The sequence below is a fragment of the Heterodontus francisci genome, chromosome 2 (genome assembly GCF_036365525.1).
Source record: "Heterodontus francisci isolate sHetFra1 chromosome 2, sHetFra1.hap1, whole genome shotgun sequence".
Lineage (NCBI taxonomy): Eukaryota > Metazoa > Chordata > Chondrichthyes > Heterodontiformes > Heterodontidae > Heterodontus > Heterodontus francisci.
Window position 1 is genome coordinate 116,986,227 of NC_090372.1, and position 21,142 is coordinate 117,007,368.

At 43.4% G+C, this 21,142-nt stretch overlaps 1 protein-coding gene across 10 annotated transcripts in view; it reads right to left on the reverse strand.

The window, feature by feature from the left end:
- Window positions 1-21,142, reverse strand: part of ppp1r9a (protein phosphatase 1, regulatory subunit 9A) — a 358,146-nt gene that overhangs the window by 90,199 nt on the left and 246,805 nt on the right. For all 10 annotated transcript variants that reach the window (XM_068009859.1, XM_068009863.1, XM_068009853.1 and 7 more), the window contains exons 7-9: window positions 13,368-13,421; window positions 5,285-5,514; window positions 5,103-5,199 (exon numbers count right to left, since the gene is read on the reverse strand). In XM_068009859.1, coding sequence (XP_067865960.1) covers window positions 5,103-5,199; window positions 5,285-5,514; window positions 13,368-13,421 — 381 coding nt within the window. The remainder of the gene's footprint in view (window positions 1-5,102; window positions 5,200-5,284; window positions 5,515-13,367; window positions 13,422-21,142) is intronic.

Below are 21,142 nucleotides of genomic sequence, written 5' to 3' on the forward strand. Positions count from 1 at the left end.
TCCTGAATTAATCTATCAAAATCCCTCATAATTTTGAACTCCCCCTTAATCTTCTCTGCTCTGAAGAGAATAATCACAGCTTCTCTAGTCTTTCCACAAATTTAAAGTCCCTCATCCCTGGTATCGTTCAAGTAAATCTCCACTGCATTCTCTCCAAGGCCTTGACGTGCTTCCTATAGCATGGAATGAAAGAAGCTTCATAATGACAAGGATAAAAAGTATTTGTATTCGATAAAATCTTTATTCAACTCCACTTCTCATGCTGTATAGAATGAATCAAAGAATAGTTTCAGCACACAAGGAGGCCATCCACATCATCGAGTCCTTGCAACTCTCTGCAAGAACAATTTAACTAGTTCCACTCCCCTGCCCTTACCCCATAGCCCTGCAAACTTTTCCCTTCAGGTGCTTATCCTCCGGGATATCTGTGTTCCTCCAATTTTGAGCTTTTGCAGGCAAAATTTCTGTGATTTCCACCACTCCACTATTGGAACTACCAAAGGCCCTAAATTCTGGAATTCTCTCCCTAAACTTCTTCGCCTCCCTCTCACTCTCCTCCTTTAAGACACTCTTGGACTGAGCTTTTGGTCACCAGTCCTAATGTATCCTTATATGTTTGGGTGCCAGATGTTGTTTGATAACACTCCTAACACTAAATAAATGCAAGTTGTTGGCAAGGTGGATGAGGAAATGTCTAGTTGTGTTGCTTCAGCACCAAGAGTGCGGGGCAGGCTTGATGAATAGAGGAACAGGAGTAAACCAGTCAGCTTTTTAAGGCTGTTTTGCCATTCAATGAGATCATGACTGTTCTGTATCTCAGCTCCATCCATCCACATTGGCTAGCAAGAAGATCTATCGATCTTGGATTTAAAATTATTAAACTGAGCTAGCATCTACTGCTTTTTGTGAGCTCCACACTCTGGGAGTGTAGATGGAGCAGTGTAGAGGGAGCATTACTCTATCCCAGCCGTACTGTACCGACCATGGGACACTATAGGCTGACACTAGTTTTGCCAGTACTTAGATGTGCAGAAAACGTCATTCAGATGGAATCTGTACAAACTCACCAGCTTCTTTCCCTGAATACAGATATCGACAGGACAAGGAATCAAAGGATGATACAGCTTGAAGGCAGTCATTTGGCTCATCCTGCCTCTGCTGGCCCCTTGGTAAAGCCATCCAATCAGTCCCACTCCCCTGCTCTTTCCCAAAGCCCTGCAATTTTTTCCCCCTTGACGTATCCATCCAACTCCCCCTAAAAGTTACCACCGAATCTTCTTCCACTGCCCCCTCCCCCCTCCCCCCCCACTGGCAGTGCACTCCAGACCACAACTCTATGTGCCAAGAAAAGCTCCCCCATCCCCCGTTTTGGTTCCTTTGCCAATCATCCCAAATCACTGTCCTCTGGCCAACGATCCTCTTGCCACTGGAAAGAGTTTCTCTCCATATACTCTAGCAAAACCCTTCATGATTTTGAACACTTTTACTAAATCCCCCCTGAACCTTCTCTGCTCTAAAGAGAACAATCCAACTTCTCCAGTCTCTCCACGTAACTGAAGTCCTTCATTCCTGGAACCATTCTAGTAAATCTTCCTTTAACCTTCTCTGCTCCAAGGAGAATGTCTCCAGCAAGTCACCTTACCTTATGTTCCTACCAATTAAGTTTTGTCCATTTACAGGATATAGTAGTGTTGGAACAGTAAATTTAATTAAAAATTGAAATCTGCAACGTGATTTGTCACTTACTAGAAAATGTTATAACAGTGAAAACCAGGTTGCATTTCATTCTTTAATGTTGGCATTAAATCTATTACAATCCGGAAAAAAGAAGTTACTGAAAAATTAATTATTTTGCACATACGCAGCAATATCAGGCACTCTTAGATTATGTGCACAATTAGTAGATACAAGACAGAGCTCCTTCTGAACTGACCCACCACATTTATCCTACAACAGCAATGTGATATGATTATCACTGCAGCAATTTTTGTTCCTTCTTTCAGTAAGCCTGCTTAATTTACTGTTAAATCATGTTTACTTTTGTGCTGGGGACTTACGCCCAATTGGAACTGGCGCAAAAATACACAAACTCATGGAACTCTCCAGCTTTCAGAGAGGAAATGTTCATCTCTCACCCTGGAGGTGAATGATAATGTTCTAAACCTACTTATTTCAGTTCTTATTACATCTACATAAAATTTCTTTAACCTTTGTAAAAAGCTTGGAAACATCAGTGCTTGTAAAATGCTGTAAATGCTGTCTTACGATTTTAGTACTTTTTAAGTGCAGCCTCTTCAATGCCAAGAAATTGAAAGCACACACATGGCTTCTTTTTTACTGAGTGAAATTGTAATTTCATAGTCTAAATAAATCAAAATCATATTCATTAGATTCAACTAAAATAAAATCTTCCACATGTCCAATATTAGATGCAGGACAAGTTAAGTGAACTGAAGATAGGAGAGCACTTGGGAAATACAGGTCGTACCCTAATTATGATCATAGTGAAAACAGATAAAGAAAAAGAGGTGCCCAAGATAAAAGTGCTGGTAATCAGCTAATTTCAATGGTATGAAAGGAGCCCTAGCACAGATTTAATTGGTTGGAAAAATTTATAGATCAGAGCAGTGGGAAATATTTAAGTATGAGATGGAAAAGGTACAGGTACGTTCCCACTTGGAATAAGATGGCCCATCAAAAGCAGAGATTTCATGAATAAATAGAAGTGTTACTGAAGAAATAAGCTTAAAGAAGAAGGTACATGATCTATACCGGAGATAACACAGAAAAAACAAAGATATAAATGGTTTAGAGAGTGAGGGAATAAAAGATTAGGAAGGGGAAGCAAGAGTATGAAAAAATACTGCTAGTCAACATAAAGGAAACAAAGGCAATGCAAAGCATGTACAGAGCGATCGCGGACGTCATCAATGCTTGCGAACATTTGCCAGTATGAATGCGCGCATGATGTCACCACACAATGAAGTCCTCACCCCTCAATACCTGTCTCCATTCACCCGAACAGTACCCCGCTACCTCCTACCAACCCTGCTTCAATTGCTGCTTCACCCCACTCAATTCCTGCCATGCCACTGCTTTCCCTCAGCCACTCGCTATGCCCGCCTGCTTCCCCCCCTCAGCTACTCGACGCTGTCTGCACCCCCCCCCCCCTCAGCCACTCACTCCAGACCTTGCCACTGCTCCCCCCTCCCCTCAGCCGATCGTTCCCCACTCCCGTACACCCTCCCTCACCCCGCTCTCTGCCTACTTCCCCCCCCTCCCACAGCTGCTAGCTCTAGGCCACAACGCTTCCCTCCTCTTGGCCACTCTCTGCCACGTCGCTCCATCACTCCTCATGGCCTGCCATGCTTCTTCGGGCGTCGTGGCAGGGAACAATCGAACGTGGGAGCGAGTGGACGAGAGGAGGGAAGCGGCGCGGCCTGGAGCTAGCGGCTGGGGTTGGGGGTGGGGTGGGGGAAGCGACGAAGCCAGAGCGAGTGGCTAAGGGAAGGCTGAGGAGACTGAGTGTTGAGAAGATGGGCGCAGGAGGGAGCGGCAAAGAGAAGCACAATGGCAGGAGGGAGCAGGGGACTGTTTCAGTGCTGTATCTCGCTAAAGAATTAAACTGTTGGGGCTGGGATGGAGGTGACGATAGCAGCCATGGAGGGGATTTTCGTGTTGGATTTTTTTGTGATAAATTGAGCAGCGCCATCTTTAATCCTGGCAGCTGCTTGAGATGTCGCAGTGACGTTTCAGTGGAAGAGCCTGCATTTACGCATGTGCTAACTAGTGGTTGCGTTGTCAGCAAACGCAGCCTAAAGGAAAATAACAAGTACGCAGACATAAGATGGAATGGATAATTAAAGGGTGAGATTGCCTAGCGATGAAGATGACTATCTTGCACTTGAAAGTGAAAGAATGGCAAAGATGCTTAATAAGTTTTTTGCCTCAGTTTTTATGAAGCAAGGTGAATGTAGAGGACTGTAACACTATCTGAGAGATGTGAAAGAGCAATGATTGGAGATAAGCAATCAAAAGGGCATTATGGTAAGAAATTAACAATTAAAAACAGAAAAGTCCCTGGTTTGAAATGCTGTGAATTCCAAAATACTGAAGGAGGCTGGAACAATAATCAAAATTTTCCAAAAGTCTCTGGAAGTGGGAATTGGGCCAAAGGACTAGAGGATGGCAATCTTCAACAAAAGGTGAAAAGTATATGCCAGGAAATGAAAAGAAAACTAGTCTTAGCTGTTGGTAAACCTTTCTGCTATTCCACTCACTCTTGTGCCAGGTACGCCAAAAATGCCTGACCTGAACCTGACGCGATTTGTGTGTTCATATCATTAGTATGTCCTCCAGCATTGCCCCATTCTGCCAGGGACCTGCACCCAGAAGTAGGGATGGATAGCCTGTTGCTGCTGCAGCCCTTGGAATGGTAACAGCAGTAATGGCTGCCAGTTATGGGATCTTCTGGGTATTGTGCAAGAACAGAGGGTCTCTAGTCTAGAGAATCCAATGAGCTCCTGTGGAGGAAAAATTCCACTTACCCTTTTAGGTCTTGCTGCTTGCCCCATTATGACCCTCCAATCAGAGGGGGTCCAGGTGCAAGAGCTACCAACAGCTTTTTTGGAGAGTCATTCCAAATGGATGCCCATCTGATCTGCCTGAAGAAAAATGAAACAGGAGGCACTATTAGCACCATCCACCTACCCCCCCCCACCCCTTCCTTTTCATGTATTCATAATTCCTGTGGTTGTCGTTCACACAGGCATTTTGCTCCTCTTAGAGAAGTCCCAGATATGCCAGGGAAATATAAAGGGAGTAGATCACCAGGGCTTAAGGTCTTGGGCTTTTTTTCTTCTGTTTTGACACTGGGAACTAATTTTCCTAAGGCACATAGGAGAGGAGTTTTGGGGTTAGATCCATAATACAAGATACATTTAGTGAATATTTAAATACTTAGAAGTGATATAAGATTTATGATTAAAATGCAAGGTATGTATCAAAATTTAACAGAAAAGTTTTGATTTCTTTTAATTATGTCTGGGAGAATTTTTTTACAAATTGCTAGCTTAAGAAATTAACTCTGTGGCACTTCTTACCCTGCTCTGAAGCTTCTGAATTTCTGCTGCATGTACTTTTTCAACTTCTTCAAATTTCTGTTTTTCAGCATCTTGATGCTTGACAAATTCTATTTCCCTGAAAAATAGAAGTTTCCAGGTTTATTGAGTTACTCTTCAGCTTTTTGTTCATAAGATAACATTTTTAAAATTTAATTTCTTACTTCTGCTGGTAATCCTTAATGAGTTTTTTGGCTTTGTTGTATTTCTTCTCTAAGGCCTGGTATTGGCTTTGGGTCTCTTTCAGATGTTCATTGACAGTATGACATAGGGTCTGTGCCTCAATCCAGTAGCTCTCCAGTTTCAACATCCTTTCTTTGTTCTCTTCAATGTTCTGCTGGAGTTGTGTTTTTTCTAGTTCCCACTGAACCTTCTCATTCTCTGCTAACTGGATCTGAGAAGTACAAGCAAATAATTTCAACAAAAGAGCAGAACTTAACCTTTCAAACTCATTCAAAAATCTTATTTCCTACATGAAATTTATAAGAAAATATATACTTTTCTAAATATTCTAATTGGATGAGATTAGCATAAATGCAGAAGATGTCCTCGCATGCAACTCACTAACAGCACTGGTAGAGGCTTTGGAGTAGTTCAACTGTATATCCACTCAGTTGCAGTTGTTTTAGTTGGGGTGATTTTAAAGGGACATAAGATGCATGAAAAAAATAGAGGGTGACATACTATTTAAAACTGTTTATGACAACAATTAAAATGGTGAAATAAGAAACGAAAATGCTGGAAAGTAGGTCAGCAGCATCTTTTTTTCAATTTGTTCCTGGGATGTGGGCGTACTGGCCAGGCCAGCATTTATTGCCCATTCCTAATTGCCATTGAGAAGGTGGTGGTGAGCTGCCTTCTTGAACCACTGCAATCCATGTAGGGTTGGTACACCTACAGTGCTGTTAGGAAGGGCGTTCCAGGATTTTAACCCAACGGCAGTGAAGGAACGGCGATATAGTTCCAAGTCAGGATGGTGTGGCTTGGAGGGGAACTTCAGTGGTGATGTTCCCATGCATCTGCTGCCCTTGTCCTTCTATGTGATAGAGGTCGTGGGTTTGGAAGGTGCTGTCTAAGGAGCCTTGGTGCGTTGCTGCAGTGCGTCTTGTAGATGGTACACACTGCTGCCACTGTGCGTCAGTGGTGGAGGGAGTGAATGTTTGTGGATGGGGTGCCAATCAAGCAGGTTGCTTTGTCCTGGATAGTGTTGAGCTCCTTGAGTGTTGTTGGAACAGCATCCATCCAGGCAAGTGGAGAAGATTCCATCACACTCCTGGCTTGTGCCTTGTAGATGGTGGACAGGCTTTGGGAAGTCAGGAGGTGAGTTACTCGCCATAGGATCTGTAGCGAGAAATAGATTTAACGTTTCAGGTCGATGACCTTTCTGATGAAGGGTTAACTGTTTCTCTCTCTCCACAGATGTTGCCTGACCTATTGAGTATTTCCAGCATTTTCTGTTTTTATTTCAGACTTCCAGCATCCGCAGAATTTTGTTTTTGAATTAAAATAGTGACCGTTTCCCCCAATATGAAAGATTATGAAAATATTTTTTGTTCAAAATTTGTACTCAAAGAAGAGAAAATTAGCTTGGAAATTGTATGCCTTTTCATTTCAGGCACCAGTGTCAACCATCACCACCAGATTGAGTACTGTATAGCCAACTGCAACATTTCTGTTCCCATGCCAGCTCGCTCTATAGCTTCTTTGAGTAATGATCACAGGAATTTACAGCACAGATGCGGCTATTGAGCGATCCAAAACTAATCCCACTGCCCTGGTTTCTCCCCGGAGCCTATAGTTTCCTCTGATTCAAACTGTTATCCACTTTCTCTTAAAAGAAGCAATGATTATACATTAACTTATCCCTGAAGCAAAGTTTCCGAAGTTCCAAGAACTTTCTGCATTATCAAAACTCTTGCGCTCTTTCCTGACTTTCTAGGTGACTATTTTAAATTGATGCAAATTAGGGGTAGATTTGCAATGCAAGTCTACAAAGAACTGGAATGAGTAAAGGAAGATCAATGTGCGTTAAACTTGAACACAGATTCCAGAACTGAAATAACAGCTTGCTAATCCCTTATGCCATCCAGTTTGTTCATAATGTACAACTATAAGTAACTAAGTGCAAGCTATAGGGTAAACCAAATTATGTGTACCCTTAAAAGTTATACTCCTATTTAGAACAACATAAAGTGTATTTGTTAATAATCCATGCAATCATGGCAATCAAATATTCACAAAAACCCTATTTTATCTACTTAGGGAACTCCAATGAAGACTTTATCCATTTATTGCTGCAATACTGAAAACAGAATCAAATAATAATACGTTACATTTTAGGGTGACATGGGTGGTGCGTTTGTCTAGTGAACCGACCTCTACCTTAAGAGACAAAACGCCACTTCATCCAACCTCCCACAGACCATGACCACACCATCGACCATCAAGCCATCGTCTCCATGTCTGTCACTGACCTCATATCCTCTGGAGATCTTCCCTGCATGGCCTCCAATCTCACAGTCCCCAACCCTGAATAACCCACTTTTACCACCTTCCCAAAATCCACAAACAGGACTACCGTGGTAGACCTATTATTTCAGCCTGGTCCTGCCCCAATGAATTGATTTCTTCCCATCTCAACTCTTACTATTTTTCTCCCCTTGTCAAGTCTCTTCCCACCTGTGACTCTTCTGATGCCGTCACTTTAACAGTTTCAAACTTTCTGGCCCTAACCATCTCCTCTTCACCATGGATGTTGACTCTCGCTAACCTCCATCCCTCACCAGGACTGTCTGAGGGCTCTCCGCTTCTTGCTTGAATGGAGGCCCAACCAGGCCCCATCCACCACCACCCTCCTCTGCCAGGCTGAAACTGTTCTCACATTGAACAACTTCTCCTTTAACTCTACTCACTTCCTCCAAATAAAAATGTTGCTATGGTAACCAACATGGGTCCTAGCTATGCCTGCCTTTTTGTGGGATATGTAGAAAATTCCTTGTTCCAGTCTTAATTAGGCACTGCTGCCTCACCTCTTTTTTTCCGCTACATTGATGACTGTATCGGTGCCATTTCCTGCTCTCGCCCTAAACTGGAAAATTCCACCACTTTGCTTCCAATTTCTAACCTTCTCTCACCTTCGCATGGTCCATCTCAGACTCTTTCTTTCCCTTCCTCGACTTCTCAGTTTCCATTTCTGGGGATAGGCTAAAAATAAATATTCACAATAAGTCCACTGACTCCAACAGCTACCTCAAACCTATCTGGTTCACTAAAGTTCTTTAGGGAAGGAAATCAGCTGTCCTTACCTGGTCTGGCCTACATGTGACTCCAGACCCACTGCAATGTGGTTGACTCTTAACTGCCCTCTGAAAGGGACTAGCAAGCTACTCAGTTGTCAAGGGCAATTAAGGATGGGAAACAAATACTTGCCTTGCCAGCGATGCCCACATCCTGTGAAAGAATTTTTAAAAATACACTTCCTCATACCTGGCTTCCTCTAAGAACTCCATTCCATTCTCCCAGTTTTTCAGTCCCCGTCTTATCTGCTCTGATGATGGAACCTTGCATACAGGAGCTTCCTGTATGTCTTCCTTTTTTCTCAATCAAGGATTTCTCCCCACCATGGTTAACAGGGCACTCAATCGCATCCGTTCCACTTCCTGCACTTCTGCTCTCACCCCTTTATCTCCCTCCCAGAACCATGATAGGGTTCCCCTTGTACTCTCCTTCCACCCCACCAGCCTCTGTATTCAATGAATTATCCTCTGCCATTTCCGCCACCTCCGGCGTGACACCACCACCAAACAGATCTTCCCCTCCCCTTTTAGCATTCTAAAGGGACTGTACCCTCTGTGACACCCTGGTCCACTCCTCAATCACCCCCATCCCATCCCATGCAACAGCAGGTTATACAACAGTTGCCCTTTCACCTCCTCTCACCATTCAAGGCCCCACTATCCCCTCACTGTCTACTCCCCAAACACTCCTTCCAGATGAAACAGTGATTTACATGTACTTCTTTCAATTTAGTATACTGTATTGGCTGCTCACAATGTAGCCTCCTCTACATTGGGTAGACCAAACACAGATTGGATGATGGCTTTGCCGAACAAAGCCATTCAGTCTGCAAGGGTGACCTTGAGCTTCCGGTCGCCTGTCATTTTAATTCTCCACCTCGCTTTCACGCTGACTTTTCTAAACACTGCAGGAGGCAGAGGATAATGAAGCTCAGCGTAAGCTTGAGGAACAACACCTCATCTTCCAGACTCAACATCAAACTCAGGAATTTCAGACTGTAACTTCTTTCCCCATTTTGTTTCCTTTTCTTTGTAGGTTTTTGTTTTTCTCTTGTTTCTGCTTTCAAATGGCAGCTGTTCATCATTCTGCCATCCACACCTCCTCTTGATACATCTTCTGTTTCTGTACTTGTCCCATTACTACTCCTTTTGGACTTGCACCACCAACTCTTCTGTCATTTAATCTCTCCTGTCTTCCACGATATCACAGACCTTCCCTTTTGGTCTTTTTCCCGCCTTCCTCCCTTTTACTTGTTTAAAACCTATTACATTTCTAACTTTTCCCAGTTCTGATGAAAGGCCATCGACCTGAAACGGTAACTCTGTCTCTCTCTCCACAGATATTGCCTGACCTGCTGAGTATTTACAGCATTTTCTGTTTTAATTTCAGATTTTCAGCATTTACAGTATTTTGCTTTTCCTCTAAAAGGCAGTTTCTGGAGCTGTCTCCACTTCGCTGCTAGATTTCCCAAGCCCTGGGAAACCTGGTTGCAAATGTTAAATTTCAATCAATCAGTCTTCCAACTGCATTGAGAGAAACTGATTTAATTACAATGAAGCGTCATGCATCTCCACGAGAAGGCAAATACCCGTCACCATGTAAAGGCCAGGAAGCACATCAGGCACATGCACTCCGATTTTTAGCTTTTAACCACCACCCCCTAACCCTTCTGCATATGTTGTGAAGGGGTTAATATCAACCCCAGTGGCTTAATTATTATTAATCTTCAGCAGGGGGAAATTGCAAATCTTCTGAGACTGGATGTCAGGCAAGCAATCCAAAAGCAGAGACAGTGAAGAAGTTTAAACAGGTGGTGGAGAAGTAGAACTGGGTGTCATTTGTGGAAGCTGGGCCCATGTTTGCTGATGATGTCACCAAGGAGCAGCATTTATGTGAGGAAAAGAAAGGGATCAAGAATGGATCCCTGGAGTAATGCCAAGGTGACAATGTGAGGTTGGGTCAAGAAGCCTTCACTATTGGTGCTTTGACTGTGATTGGATAGGCAAGAGTGAAACTAAGTGAAGATGTGATGATGATGGTAGTTTGGAAGAGAGAGATACTGCCTATGGAATGGAACCATATGGATTGCTAATGGTAATGAGGTTGAGGAAGCTACAGGCATGTCTCATGGATGAAAGAGAAATACTTGCTGTTTGTTAAAGATTAAATGTTACATATCTCTCAACCAACAGAGATTGCAAAAACATGCCTTGCCATGGATTATTCACACATTACAGCCCAACCCTCCTGACATCTGCCGTCTTTATCTCTTTTTTTAAACATCTCATAGCTACCATTTTACCCCATTTATATTGTTTTTAGCTGCACTACTCCATAGGCATCTGCATTCCATAAACCTTTACACACATTTGGTAGAAGCCCCTATTAAGTCATTCCTAAGCCTGGCAAATATGTTTGGGCTAGCAAGGCATGGAAAGGGAACTAAGTCTCCAGTTGTGGTGATAAAGGCAATCTACATGCAAACATGCATCAGCTAATCTTAAAGAACGTGGTAACCTTTTGCACAGATACATTTTGAACCTTTTTGCAGTCTTCAAAATTTAGCTTTTTTAACCATAGAAATAATGTAAGATGAATATAGCATAAGAATATGAGTAATTATTTTGTGTAAAATGGTTGCCTTACTGTTTCTCAATCTTGATCTCTTAACACTAAGTTGGAGGTGATGACTGGTTGGGGGTGGGGGCACAGGCGGCTTGGCTTGGTGCTCACAGGGAAAAGTGGGAAACAGCAAAGCGAGCTGAATGATTGATCTCTAACTAGATGAAGAAGAAATCCATGCACTTCTCACATGTTGACAGAGGTGAAGGTGAATGGACCTCAGAGATGGATATAAAGAGATAGATGGTAGTGGAAAAAATGACCCTGGGGCTAATCATGCAAATATGGTATAGGTTTTAACAACCAAGAAAAGAAAAATAATAAATTTCCACTCATATTCATTTTTACCAAAGACTTCAGTAGCAAAATTAATTTGGTTTTCATTTTCCTCCATTATGTGGAATTACCTAATAGCTGCAAGGAGGTGGGGCTTCCAGTTTAACCTTTCAGTGTAATGACTGTTTTAAATTACTGAATACTTATCAGCTATCCTCTTCTTTCTTCTTCTTCTTTGGCCTCCTTGTCTCGGGAGACAATGGGTAAGCACCTGGAGGTGGTCAGTGGTTTGTGGAGCAGCGCCTGGAATGGCTATAAAGGCCAATACTAGAGTGACAGACTCTTCCACAGGTGCTGCAGATAAAATTGGTTGTCAGGGCTGTTTCGCAGTGGGCTCTCCCCTTGCGCTTCTGTCTTTTTTCCTGCCAACTGCTAAGTCTCTTTGACTCGCCACGCTTTAGCCCCGCCTTTATGGCTGCCCGCCAGCTCTGGCGATCGCTGGCAACTGACTCCCACGACTTGTGATCAATGTCACAAGACTTCATGTCGCGTTTGCAGACGTCTTTAAAGCGGAGACATGGACGGCCGGTGGATCTGCTATACTTATTACAATACACAGTTATTAATTCTTAAAATTAAAACTATCAGCTTTTGAATTTAACAGCCATGTCTGGTCTCGACTAATATATGACAAAGGTTATAAAAAAACACACCAACCCCAAATTAGTGTTAACTCAGATCTAAAATTGTAATTTCTGTTAACTTTAATAATAAGCTACACTACTTCATTTACAAGTTTATAAAAACTAGATTCAAAATCATTTTCTATGCATAAAACTGAAGTTCTGTCAACGTGGAAACCCTATCATATCAAATTAACACCCATGTCTTCTACAGTAGGGGAATAAGTCTCATTGGGGGAGAACCTGTACCTGCACAGGACCAAAAAGTACCAGTTTTCAGGAATTGTCGCCGCGGCCCAAGGGCGCCTGATTTACATCTGATGCACGTGCTCAAGCATTCCTGGTAGCCACCTAAAACAGGTTCCTTGCATATCATAATGAAAGACATAATTTCTGTTTTAGGACCCATCCTGGAAATTTGTTAAGACTGAGCAGAGGACCTGTGGGGCAATTTCCACTCAGCGGCCTAACCAGCGATCTTTGAAGGAACCACTGGAGATTACCCCCAAAAAAAGTAAATATTTTCTTTTAAACTTACCTTCAAGTGGAGCCAGATGAAGCAGAAATGTTCCTCTAGTCTCCACAGCATTACTGCCTAGTCTCTCTCTTGTTGTATCTCCCTACACCAGGACTTAGCAGAGGGCAGCAGCCGGCAAGGCAGCTGGTGAAAATTGGTCCTCTTCAAACCATCGAGCTGCCTCTGGATGCTCGATGGTGTCTACAGCTCATGGGAAATATGTTCAATAGTCTTGAGGTCCAATTTTGGTTGAATGTAGGGCCTCCAGCTTCTGTGACAATGCTGCATCCGGAAACAAGCCAAATTGGATTTCTAAGCCCAATGTTGAAATTAGTACAGGGACATAGGAATATAAAGGATGGGAAAAGACCACTTTAAAAAATGCAGTCAGCTGTAGAGTTCAACAACAAGAACTCTGACTGCACTTTGAATAATGGCCAATTTTAATTTCTAATAAGTAAAGCTATTTTAAGTAATTAGCAGGAATGCTGAATGAAAACAGCCTTTGCCATGGATGCACCCTTACAAAGAAAAAGAATGTTTCGGTCAAATTAAAATAGACACACGTGAGAACCAAAAAGCAATGTTTCTCAAATACTATTCTTAGATTATTCATAACCTATTTACAAAAAGAGATTTTTCTGCAGCAATATTAGAAACCGATCCTTTGCATTCTGCTCTTCAGTCTTGTTTGCTTCAATATTTTAAAGATAAAATACTGAACTGATCAAATTATTTGATTAGGTGTTTATTGAGAAAAATAAGGATAAAATGCAGTGTTTGATGCCCACTGTACTCCAAAGTGCTGAAAAATGTAGAAATATCAGAATAATTAATTTCATATCACCTTACCTTAGTTTTCAGTTTCTGAATTTCAGCTTCAGTTACAGAATGCTTAATCTGTAGCTAGATGGATAAAAATAAACTGGTCAGATAGCAATTCTGCAAACTTAAACAGCCTCTGATTAAAAATGCCCTATTCAACAGTTAAAGCCATTCTCATATTACTGTAGTGCAGTATGTTGTAAATTCAAGGGTGCTGACTCACAATGTCGATCTTATTAAAGTCATACCATTCCTAATGCTTCTTTCTCCTCAGATATTCTCCTCTAAAAATATCAATTAAATTAGGAACGTGAATAGCTACGTCTAAGTCAAAACTATTAGAACTGGAAAATTTTCAGGTTGTAACATATTTCTCTAATAAACTTTGAATAGCCCCAATTGCAGTCATGGTGTCTACACTCTCTTGTTCTAAAAGCAGGTATCAAAAATATACAAGATACTACACAAATCATTTCCTGGAACCATTCTACAGTGAAGGAAAATCAATTATATGCAGAATTTATGAAATTACATTTTTAAGCTAATAACAAAAATAAAGCTCACCTTTAGATGTAGAAGTCATCATTCTTCAAAGAAAGGCTATACTCCACATACCATGGATAAAATCATGCAATAGAATGAAAAAAACTGGAGTGGTACCTAACAATTTGAGGAAGTTTTCATTCAAAACCAATGTGACCATATCCCTTAGGAATGTGCCCTCACATTCAGTTAATATAACTGAAATAGAAATACCAGCATAACTTTCAGAAATGAAACCTTCTTTACCTTATGGTGGAAATTATTTTACTGCTCGGACTTTATTAGTAATCAATAGAATTGGTGGAAGCAGATACAATAATTATTTTCAAAAGGTAATTGGATAAATACTTGAAGGGGAAAATTAGTAGGGTATAATTCCAGAAGTATTATTAAAGCATTATAACAAATTAAAACAAATTTCTATTACCAATATTTTCAGTTGAAGGTGTCAAGAAACACTCACTTTGAACTACTGGCCAAGTGGTAAAGGTCAGAGCTTCATCAACACCAAAATGGAGACTACAATTATTACAATAGAACTTTACAGTTTTGTAAAAAAGTAAACATAATAAGTTCAATACCCCTGAAGCAAAAACTCATAACTAACCAGTTGAATCTAAATGCTTATAATTTAGAGCATTTATACATGAAGTTATGTCGAAGCCTGTGGATATATGAACACCTGCAAGCAAAATAGATGAGCACAGCTGCAAAAATCCACAGACAATATTGTTGCAAACAGAAGCCAGCATATACAGCATGCTGAGTATACCTTTCTTTGAAGAATGTTTTTTTTTACTATACCTAAAGGTGAATCATGTCCAATGCTTTATTAATTTTACTCCTGAGATCAGCTTTCACACCATTTCTTCTTCTTCTTTGGCCTCGTCTCGAGAGACAATGGGTAAGCGCCTGGAGGTGGTCAGTGGTTTGTGGAGCAGCGCCTGGAATGGCTATAAAGGACAATTCCAGAGTGACAGACTCTTCCACAGGTGCTGCAGATAAAATTGGTTGTCGGGGCTGTTACATAGTTGGCTCTCCCCTTGCGCTTCTGTATTTTTTCCTGCCAACTGCTAAGTCTCTTCGACTCGCCACAGTTTGGCCCCGCCTTTATGGCTGCCCGCCAGCTCTGGCGATCGCTGGCAACTGACTGCCACGACTTGTGATCAATGTCACAGGACTTCATGTCGCGTTTGCAGACATCTTTAAAGCGGAGACATGGAAGGCCGGTGGATCTGATACCAGTGACAAGCTCGCTGTACAGTGTGTCCTTGGGGATCCTGCCATCTTCCATGCGGCTCACATGGCCAAGCCATCTCAAGCGCCGCTGGCTCAGTAGGGTGTATATGCTGGAGATGTTGGCCGCCTCGAGGACTTCTGTGTTGGAGATATGGTCCTGCCACCTGATGTCAAGGATTCTCCGGAGGCAGCGAAGATGGAATGAATTGAGATGTCGCTCTGGGCTGACATACGTTGTCCAGGCCTCGCTGCCATAGAGCAAGGTACTGAGGACACAGGCTTGATACACTCGGACTTTTGTGTTCCGTGTCAGTGCGCCATTTTCGCACACTCTCTTGGCCAGTCTGGACATAGCAGTGGAAGCCTTTCCCATGCGCTTGTTGATTTCTGCATCGAGAGACAGGTTACTGGTGATAGTCGAGCCTAGGTAGGTGAACTCTTGAACCACTTCCAGAACGTGGTCGCTGATATTGATGGATGGAACATTTCTGACGTCCTGTCCCATGATGTTCGTTTTCTTGAGGCTGATGGTTAGGCCAAATTCGTTGCAGGCAGCCGCAATCCTGTCGATGAGTCTCTGCACACACTCTTCAGTGTGAGATGTTAATGCAGCATCGTCAGAAAAGAGGAGTTCCCTGATGAGAACCTTCCATACTTTGGTCTTCGCTGTTAGACGGGCAAGGTTGAACAACCTGCCACTTGATCTTGTGTGGAGGAAAATTCCTTCGTCTGAAGACTTGAACGCATGTGAGAGCAGCAGTGAGAAGAAGATCCCAAACACTGTAGGTGCAATAACACAGCCCTGTTTCACGCCACTCAGGATAGGAAAGGGGTCTGATGAGGCGCCGCTATGCTGAATTGTGCCTTTCATATTGTCATGGAATGAGGTGATGATACTCAGTAACTTTGGTGGACATCCAATCTTTTCTGGTAGTCTGAAGAGACCACGTCTGCTGATGAGGTCAAAGGCTTTGGTGAGATCAATGAAAGCAACGTAGAGGGGCATCTGTTGTTCACGGCATTTCTCCTGTAGCTGGCAAAGGAAGAACAGCATGTCAATGGTGGATCTCTCTGCTCGAAAGCCACACTGTGCCTCAGGGTCGACACGATCAGCCAGCTTCTGGAGCCTGTTTAAAATGACTCGAGCGAAGACCTTCCCCACTATGCTGAGCAAGGAGATTCCACAGTAGTTGTTGCAGTCACCGCGGTCACCCTCGTTCTTATAGAGGGTGATGATATTGGCATCGCGCATGTCCTGTGGTACTGCTCCCTTGTCCCAGCACAGGCAAAGCAGTTCGTAGAGTGCTGAAAGTACAGCAGGCTTGGCACTCTTGATTATTGCAGGGGTAATGCCGTCCTTCCCAGTGGCTTTTCCGCTGGCTACAGAATCAATGGCATCACTGAGTTCCAATTTTGTTGGCTGTACGTCCAGCTCATCCATGACTGGCAGAGACTGGGCTGCATTGAGGGCGGTCTCAGTGACAACATTTTCCCTGGAGTACAGTTCTAGGTAGTGCTCCACCCAGCAGTCCATTTGCTTGTGTTCGTCAGTGATTGTGTCCCCTGATTTAGATTTGAGGGGGCGATCTTCTTGATGGTTGGCCCAAAAGCTCTCTTAATGCCATCATACATTCCTCTGATGTTTCTGGTGTCAGAGACCAGCTGAATATGACTGCATAGGTGTTGCCAGTAGTCATTTGTGCAGCGCCTGGCTGTTCTTTGTGCAGCGCTTCTGGCTGTTTTAAGTGCTGAGGATGTTAACTCGCTGGGGGCTTTCTTGTAGTTCAGCAGCGCAATGCGCTTAGCGGCTATGAGCGGTTCCAGCTCTTCAAAGTGAGATTGAAACCAGTCTGCATCCTGCTTCACACGTTTGCCACAGGTGGTCATTGCTGAGTCATAGATGGCATCCCTGATGTGGGCCCACGGTCTCTGCATCCACTGTAGGAGTGTTTTGAAGGGCTTTTTCAAGTGAATTTAGAAACTTATGTAACAGCTGTGGATAAGAAATTCTACTAGTGTTGATGCGCGGGTGAACCTTCTGCTTGGAGTGATGCAGCTTCTTTGGTTTGGGTCTAACCTTGCTGCACACCAGGGAGTGGTCGGTGTTGCAGTCCGCACTGTGGAAGCTGCGTGTGATTTGAACGCTGTTTATAGAGCCTCGCCTTGTGACGATGAGGTCCAGCTGGTGCCAATGACGTGATCTTGGGTGCCTCCAAGAAACCTGGTGACAGGGTTTAGTATGAAAGAACGAGTTGGTGATGCAGAAGTTATGATAGGTACACAACTCAAGCAGTCTCTGTCCATTCTCATTCATCCTTCCAATGCCACAGCGCCCAAGGTAGGAGGGCCATGAGTCATGGTCGGCCCCAACCCTGGCATTAAAGTCCCCCAGCAGGAACAGATGCTCAGTATTGGGATGCTACTAATGATATTATGGAGTTCCTTGTAGAACTGTCTTTAACTTCAGGTGGGGAGCAGAGTGTTAGAGCATAGATGCTGAGTAGGTGTACTGGACCAGAGGCGGTGAGCAGTCGGATGGACAGTATGCAATCCGAGCCATTTGAAGGTGGCTCTATCATGCTGAGCAAAAAGTTTCTGATGGCACAGCCCACTCCATGCTGCCTTGGTTCTTCAGGATCCCTACCCTGCCAGAAGAAGGTGTAGTCTTGCTCCCTTAGAGATCCGCTCGCAGGGAGGCGTGTCTCCTGAAATGCTGCATTGTCCATATTGAGTCTACTGAGCTCGTTGTTAATGATGGCGGTCTTCCGAGAATCGTTGATTTGTGTAAGGTCATCCGACAGGCCAGGACACACAGTTCTGACATTCCAGCTTGCAAAATGAAGGGCTGGTACCTTCTTTCCTTTTTTTGTCCTGTTGTTTGGTACGGTGTTGCAGTCCACTTTTCGGGCAATGACCCTGAGCTCCGAGCACCCATTGAAGCAGGTGGGCTGTGGCGGGACAGAACCTTACTGACCGAGGGCTGCCCGGTTTGAGGTGGGCAGTAGCTGTCCAGTGAGATGCGATGACCTCACCCACCGACAAAGGCAACCCGTGGTGCCCAATCTCTACGCCAATTGAGCTGGACTTATAACCCGTAACTGCTGCCTCCCGTGTTGTTTTGGTCGCTTTGAGACGACTATGGAGTGACCTCTCCATGGCGCATGCCTGGGCGGATGTATGGAGGTTGTGAGTTGCCCAAGCGTCAAAACCCCCCTCTCAGCCTTCCTAGTGGGGTCCAAAGGAGTGCAGAGCATGACGTTTGGCACCGGTATGGCTGCAGGAACTGCCAGAAACATGCCAAAGGTGACACATGACCGCCTTCGGGGTTCCACTCTGGATTTTCTGTTAGGGTTTACTCCCTTAGCCTTGGTCTCTCCTGAGACGCCCACAAGGCAGTGGGGTTGTTAGGCCCCTGCTCAGGGATAGGTGGGAGGAGGTGGGGGGGAAGGGGAAGCGGAGGGGGGGGGGGGGAAAGGGTTGCGGTGGGAAGGGGTGGAGGGAAGGGGGTGCAAGGGGGAGCTGGGAAGGGGGCTGCAGGGGGGGTAGGGGAGCAGGTGCCGGGGAAGAGGGTGCAAGGGGAAGATGGTGCGAGGGGGGAGCTGGGAAGGGGGTGCGAGGGGGTGGGGGGAAGGGAGTGCGAGGGGGTAAGCTGGGAGGGGTGCGCGAGGGGGGAGCGGGGGGAAGGGGGTGGAGGAAGGGTGTGCGGGTAATAAAACATTTCATTAGCTCCCACCATTGTCCTCTAGTGATCTGAATGCTGGTGGGGTACCTTCATTAATTGGTTAGTAGTAATACACTTAAGAAAGGACCTCATCAGGTAAATCGGGCTCTCGGTGAACCCATTCGCTTCCATCTGCATCGTCTTCATCAACAAATGGATCGCGTACCTGGCGAGTAGGCCAGCCCACACCATCACATTTCCCCAAAAAGGAATGAGGGTCCATTTTCCTTAGTTTAAAGGACAGTTACGCTCAGCTCTGCCAAACTGCATGCCTTCTTGTAGTTGAATCTAAGCAGTCATGTTTAGTATCACTGTGTAAGTTACTTGAAGTTATTTTGGAAGGTATCTTGGAGTATCTCTCGCCTGAAACTAGCTCAGGTGTCTACCAATGAAACAGACTGCGGAAGGTCTTGATCTCGTGAGTAAATCTCTGGACATGCTAGCTGACAACAAAACAATAATATAAATGTTGTTTGGACATCAAGGCGTGCAGAGGTTTTCTCTCATAGGATAAAAATGTTTGGAGTGATTATCTACATGTAACAGAAAACTCAAATAATTGATTTCAGACCAATGATGGCAATAATAGCGTCGTATTGTGCAACGAGAAAGGATTAATTGATGACCTCATAGTGAAGGTGGGCAGAGGTAGCAACAATCATAATATGGTTGAATTTTACATTCAGTTTGAGGGAGAGAAGAATGGATCCAAGACTAGTATTTTAAAATTAAATAAGGGCAATTATGAAAGCATGCAAGCAGAGCTAGCTAAAGTGAACTGACAAATTAGGTTAAGGGATAGGTCAATAGAGATGCAGTGGCAGAGATTTCAGAATACACAGAATAGATACATTCTAACAAGAAAGAAAAATTCCAAGGGGAGGACCCACTATCTGTGATTAACTAATAAAGTTAAAGGTAGTATCAAATTTAAAGAAAAATCATATAATTGTGCAAGGATGGGTGGCAGGTTAGAAGATTGGACAGAACATAAAAAACAGCAAAAGATGACTAAAAGATTGACAAGGAGGGAAAAATTAGGAGTATGAGAGAAAGCTAGCTAGAAATATAAAAACAGACAGTAAGAGTTTCCATAGATATTTAAAAAAGAGTTAACAAAGTGAGTCTGGGGAATTAATAAGGGAAAATAAGGAGATGGCTGATGAATTGAACAGGTATTTTGCTTCGGTCTTCACCATAGAGGAAACAAGTAACAGCCCAGTATTAGCTGTAAGTCAAGAAATGGAAGGGAGGGAGGAACTCAAGAAAATTACAATCACCAAGGAAGTGGTACTGAACAAATTGTTGGAGCTGCAGGTTGACAAGTCCCCGGGTCCTGATGGACTTCATCCTAGAGTGTTAAAAGAAGTGGCGAGTGAGATAGTTGATGCGTTGCTTTTAATTTTCCAAAATTTCCTAGATCCGGGGATGGTTCCATTAGATTGGAAAATAGCCAATGTAACTCCTTTATTCAAAAAGGGAGGGAGGCAGAAAGCAGGAAACTACAGGCCATTTAGCTTAACAACTGTCTTGGGGAAAATGTTAGAAGTTATTATTAAAGACATTATAGCAGGGTACTTTGAAAAATTCAAGGTAATCGAGCAGAGTCAACATGGTTTTGTGAAAGAGAAATCATGTTTCACCAATTTAATGGAGTTCTTTGAAGAAGTAACATGTGCTGTGGATAAAGGGGAACTGGTGGATGTACTGTACTTAGATATCCATAAGGTGCCACATCAAAGGTTATTGCAGAAAATAAAAGCTCATGGTGTAGGGGGTAACATATTGGCATGGATAGAAGATTGGCTAGCTAACAGGAAACAGAGTAGGCATAAATAGGTCATTTTCTGGTTGGCAAGATGTAAAAAGTGGTGTGCCACAGGGATCAGAGCTGGGGCCTCAACTTTTTACAATTTATATAAATGACTTAGGTGAAGGGACCGAAGTTATGGTTGCTAAATTTACTGATGACACAAAGATAAGTAGGAAATTAAGTTGTGAAGAGGACTTAAGGAGGCTACAAAGAGATATAGATAGGTTAGGTGTGTGGGCAAAGATCTGGCAAATGCAGTGTAATGCGGGAAAATCTGAAACTACATTTTGGAAGGAAGAATAAAAAAGAAGCATATTATCTCAATGGTGAGAGTTTGCAGAGCTCTGAGATGCAGAGGGATCTGGGAATGGGCGGGCTGTCTTACAAAGAAAGATTGGATAGGCTAGGCTCGTATCCGCTGGAATTTAGAAGAGTAAGAGGCGACTTGATTGAAACATATAAGATTCTGAGGGGTCTTGACAGGGT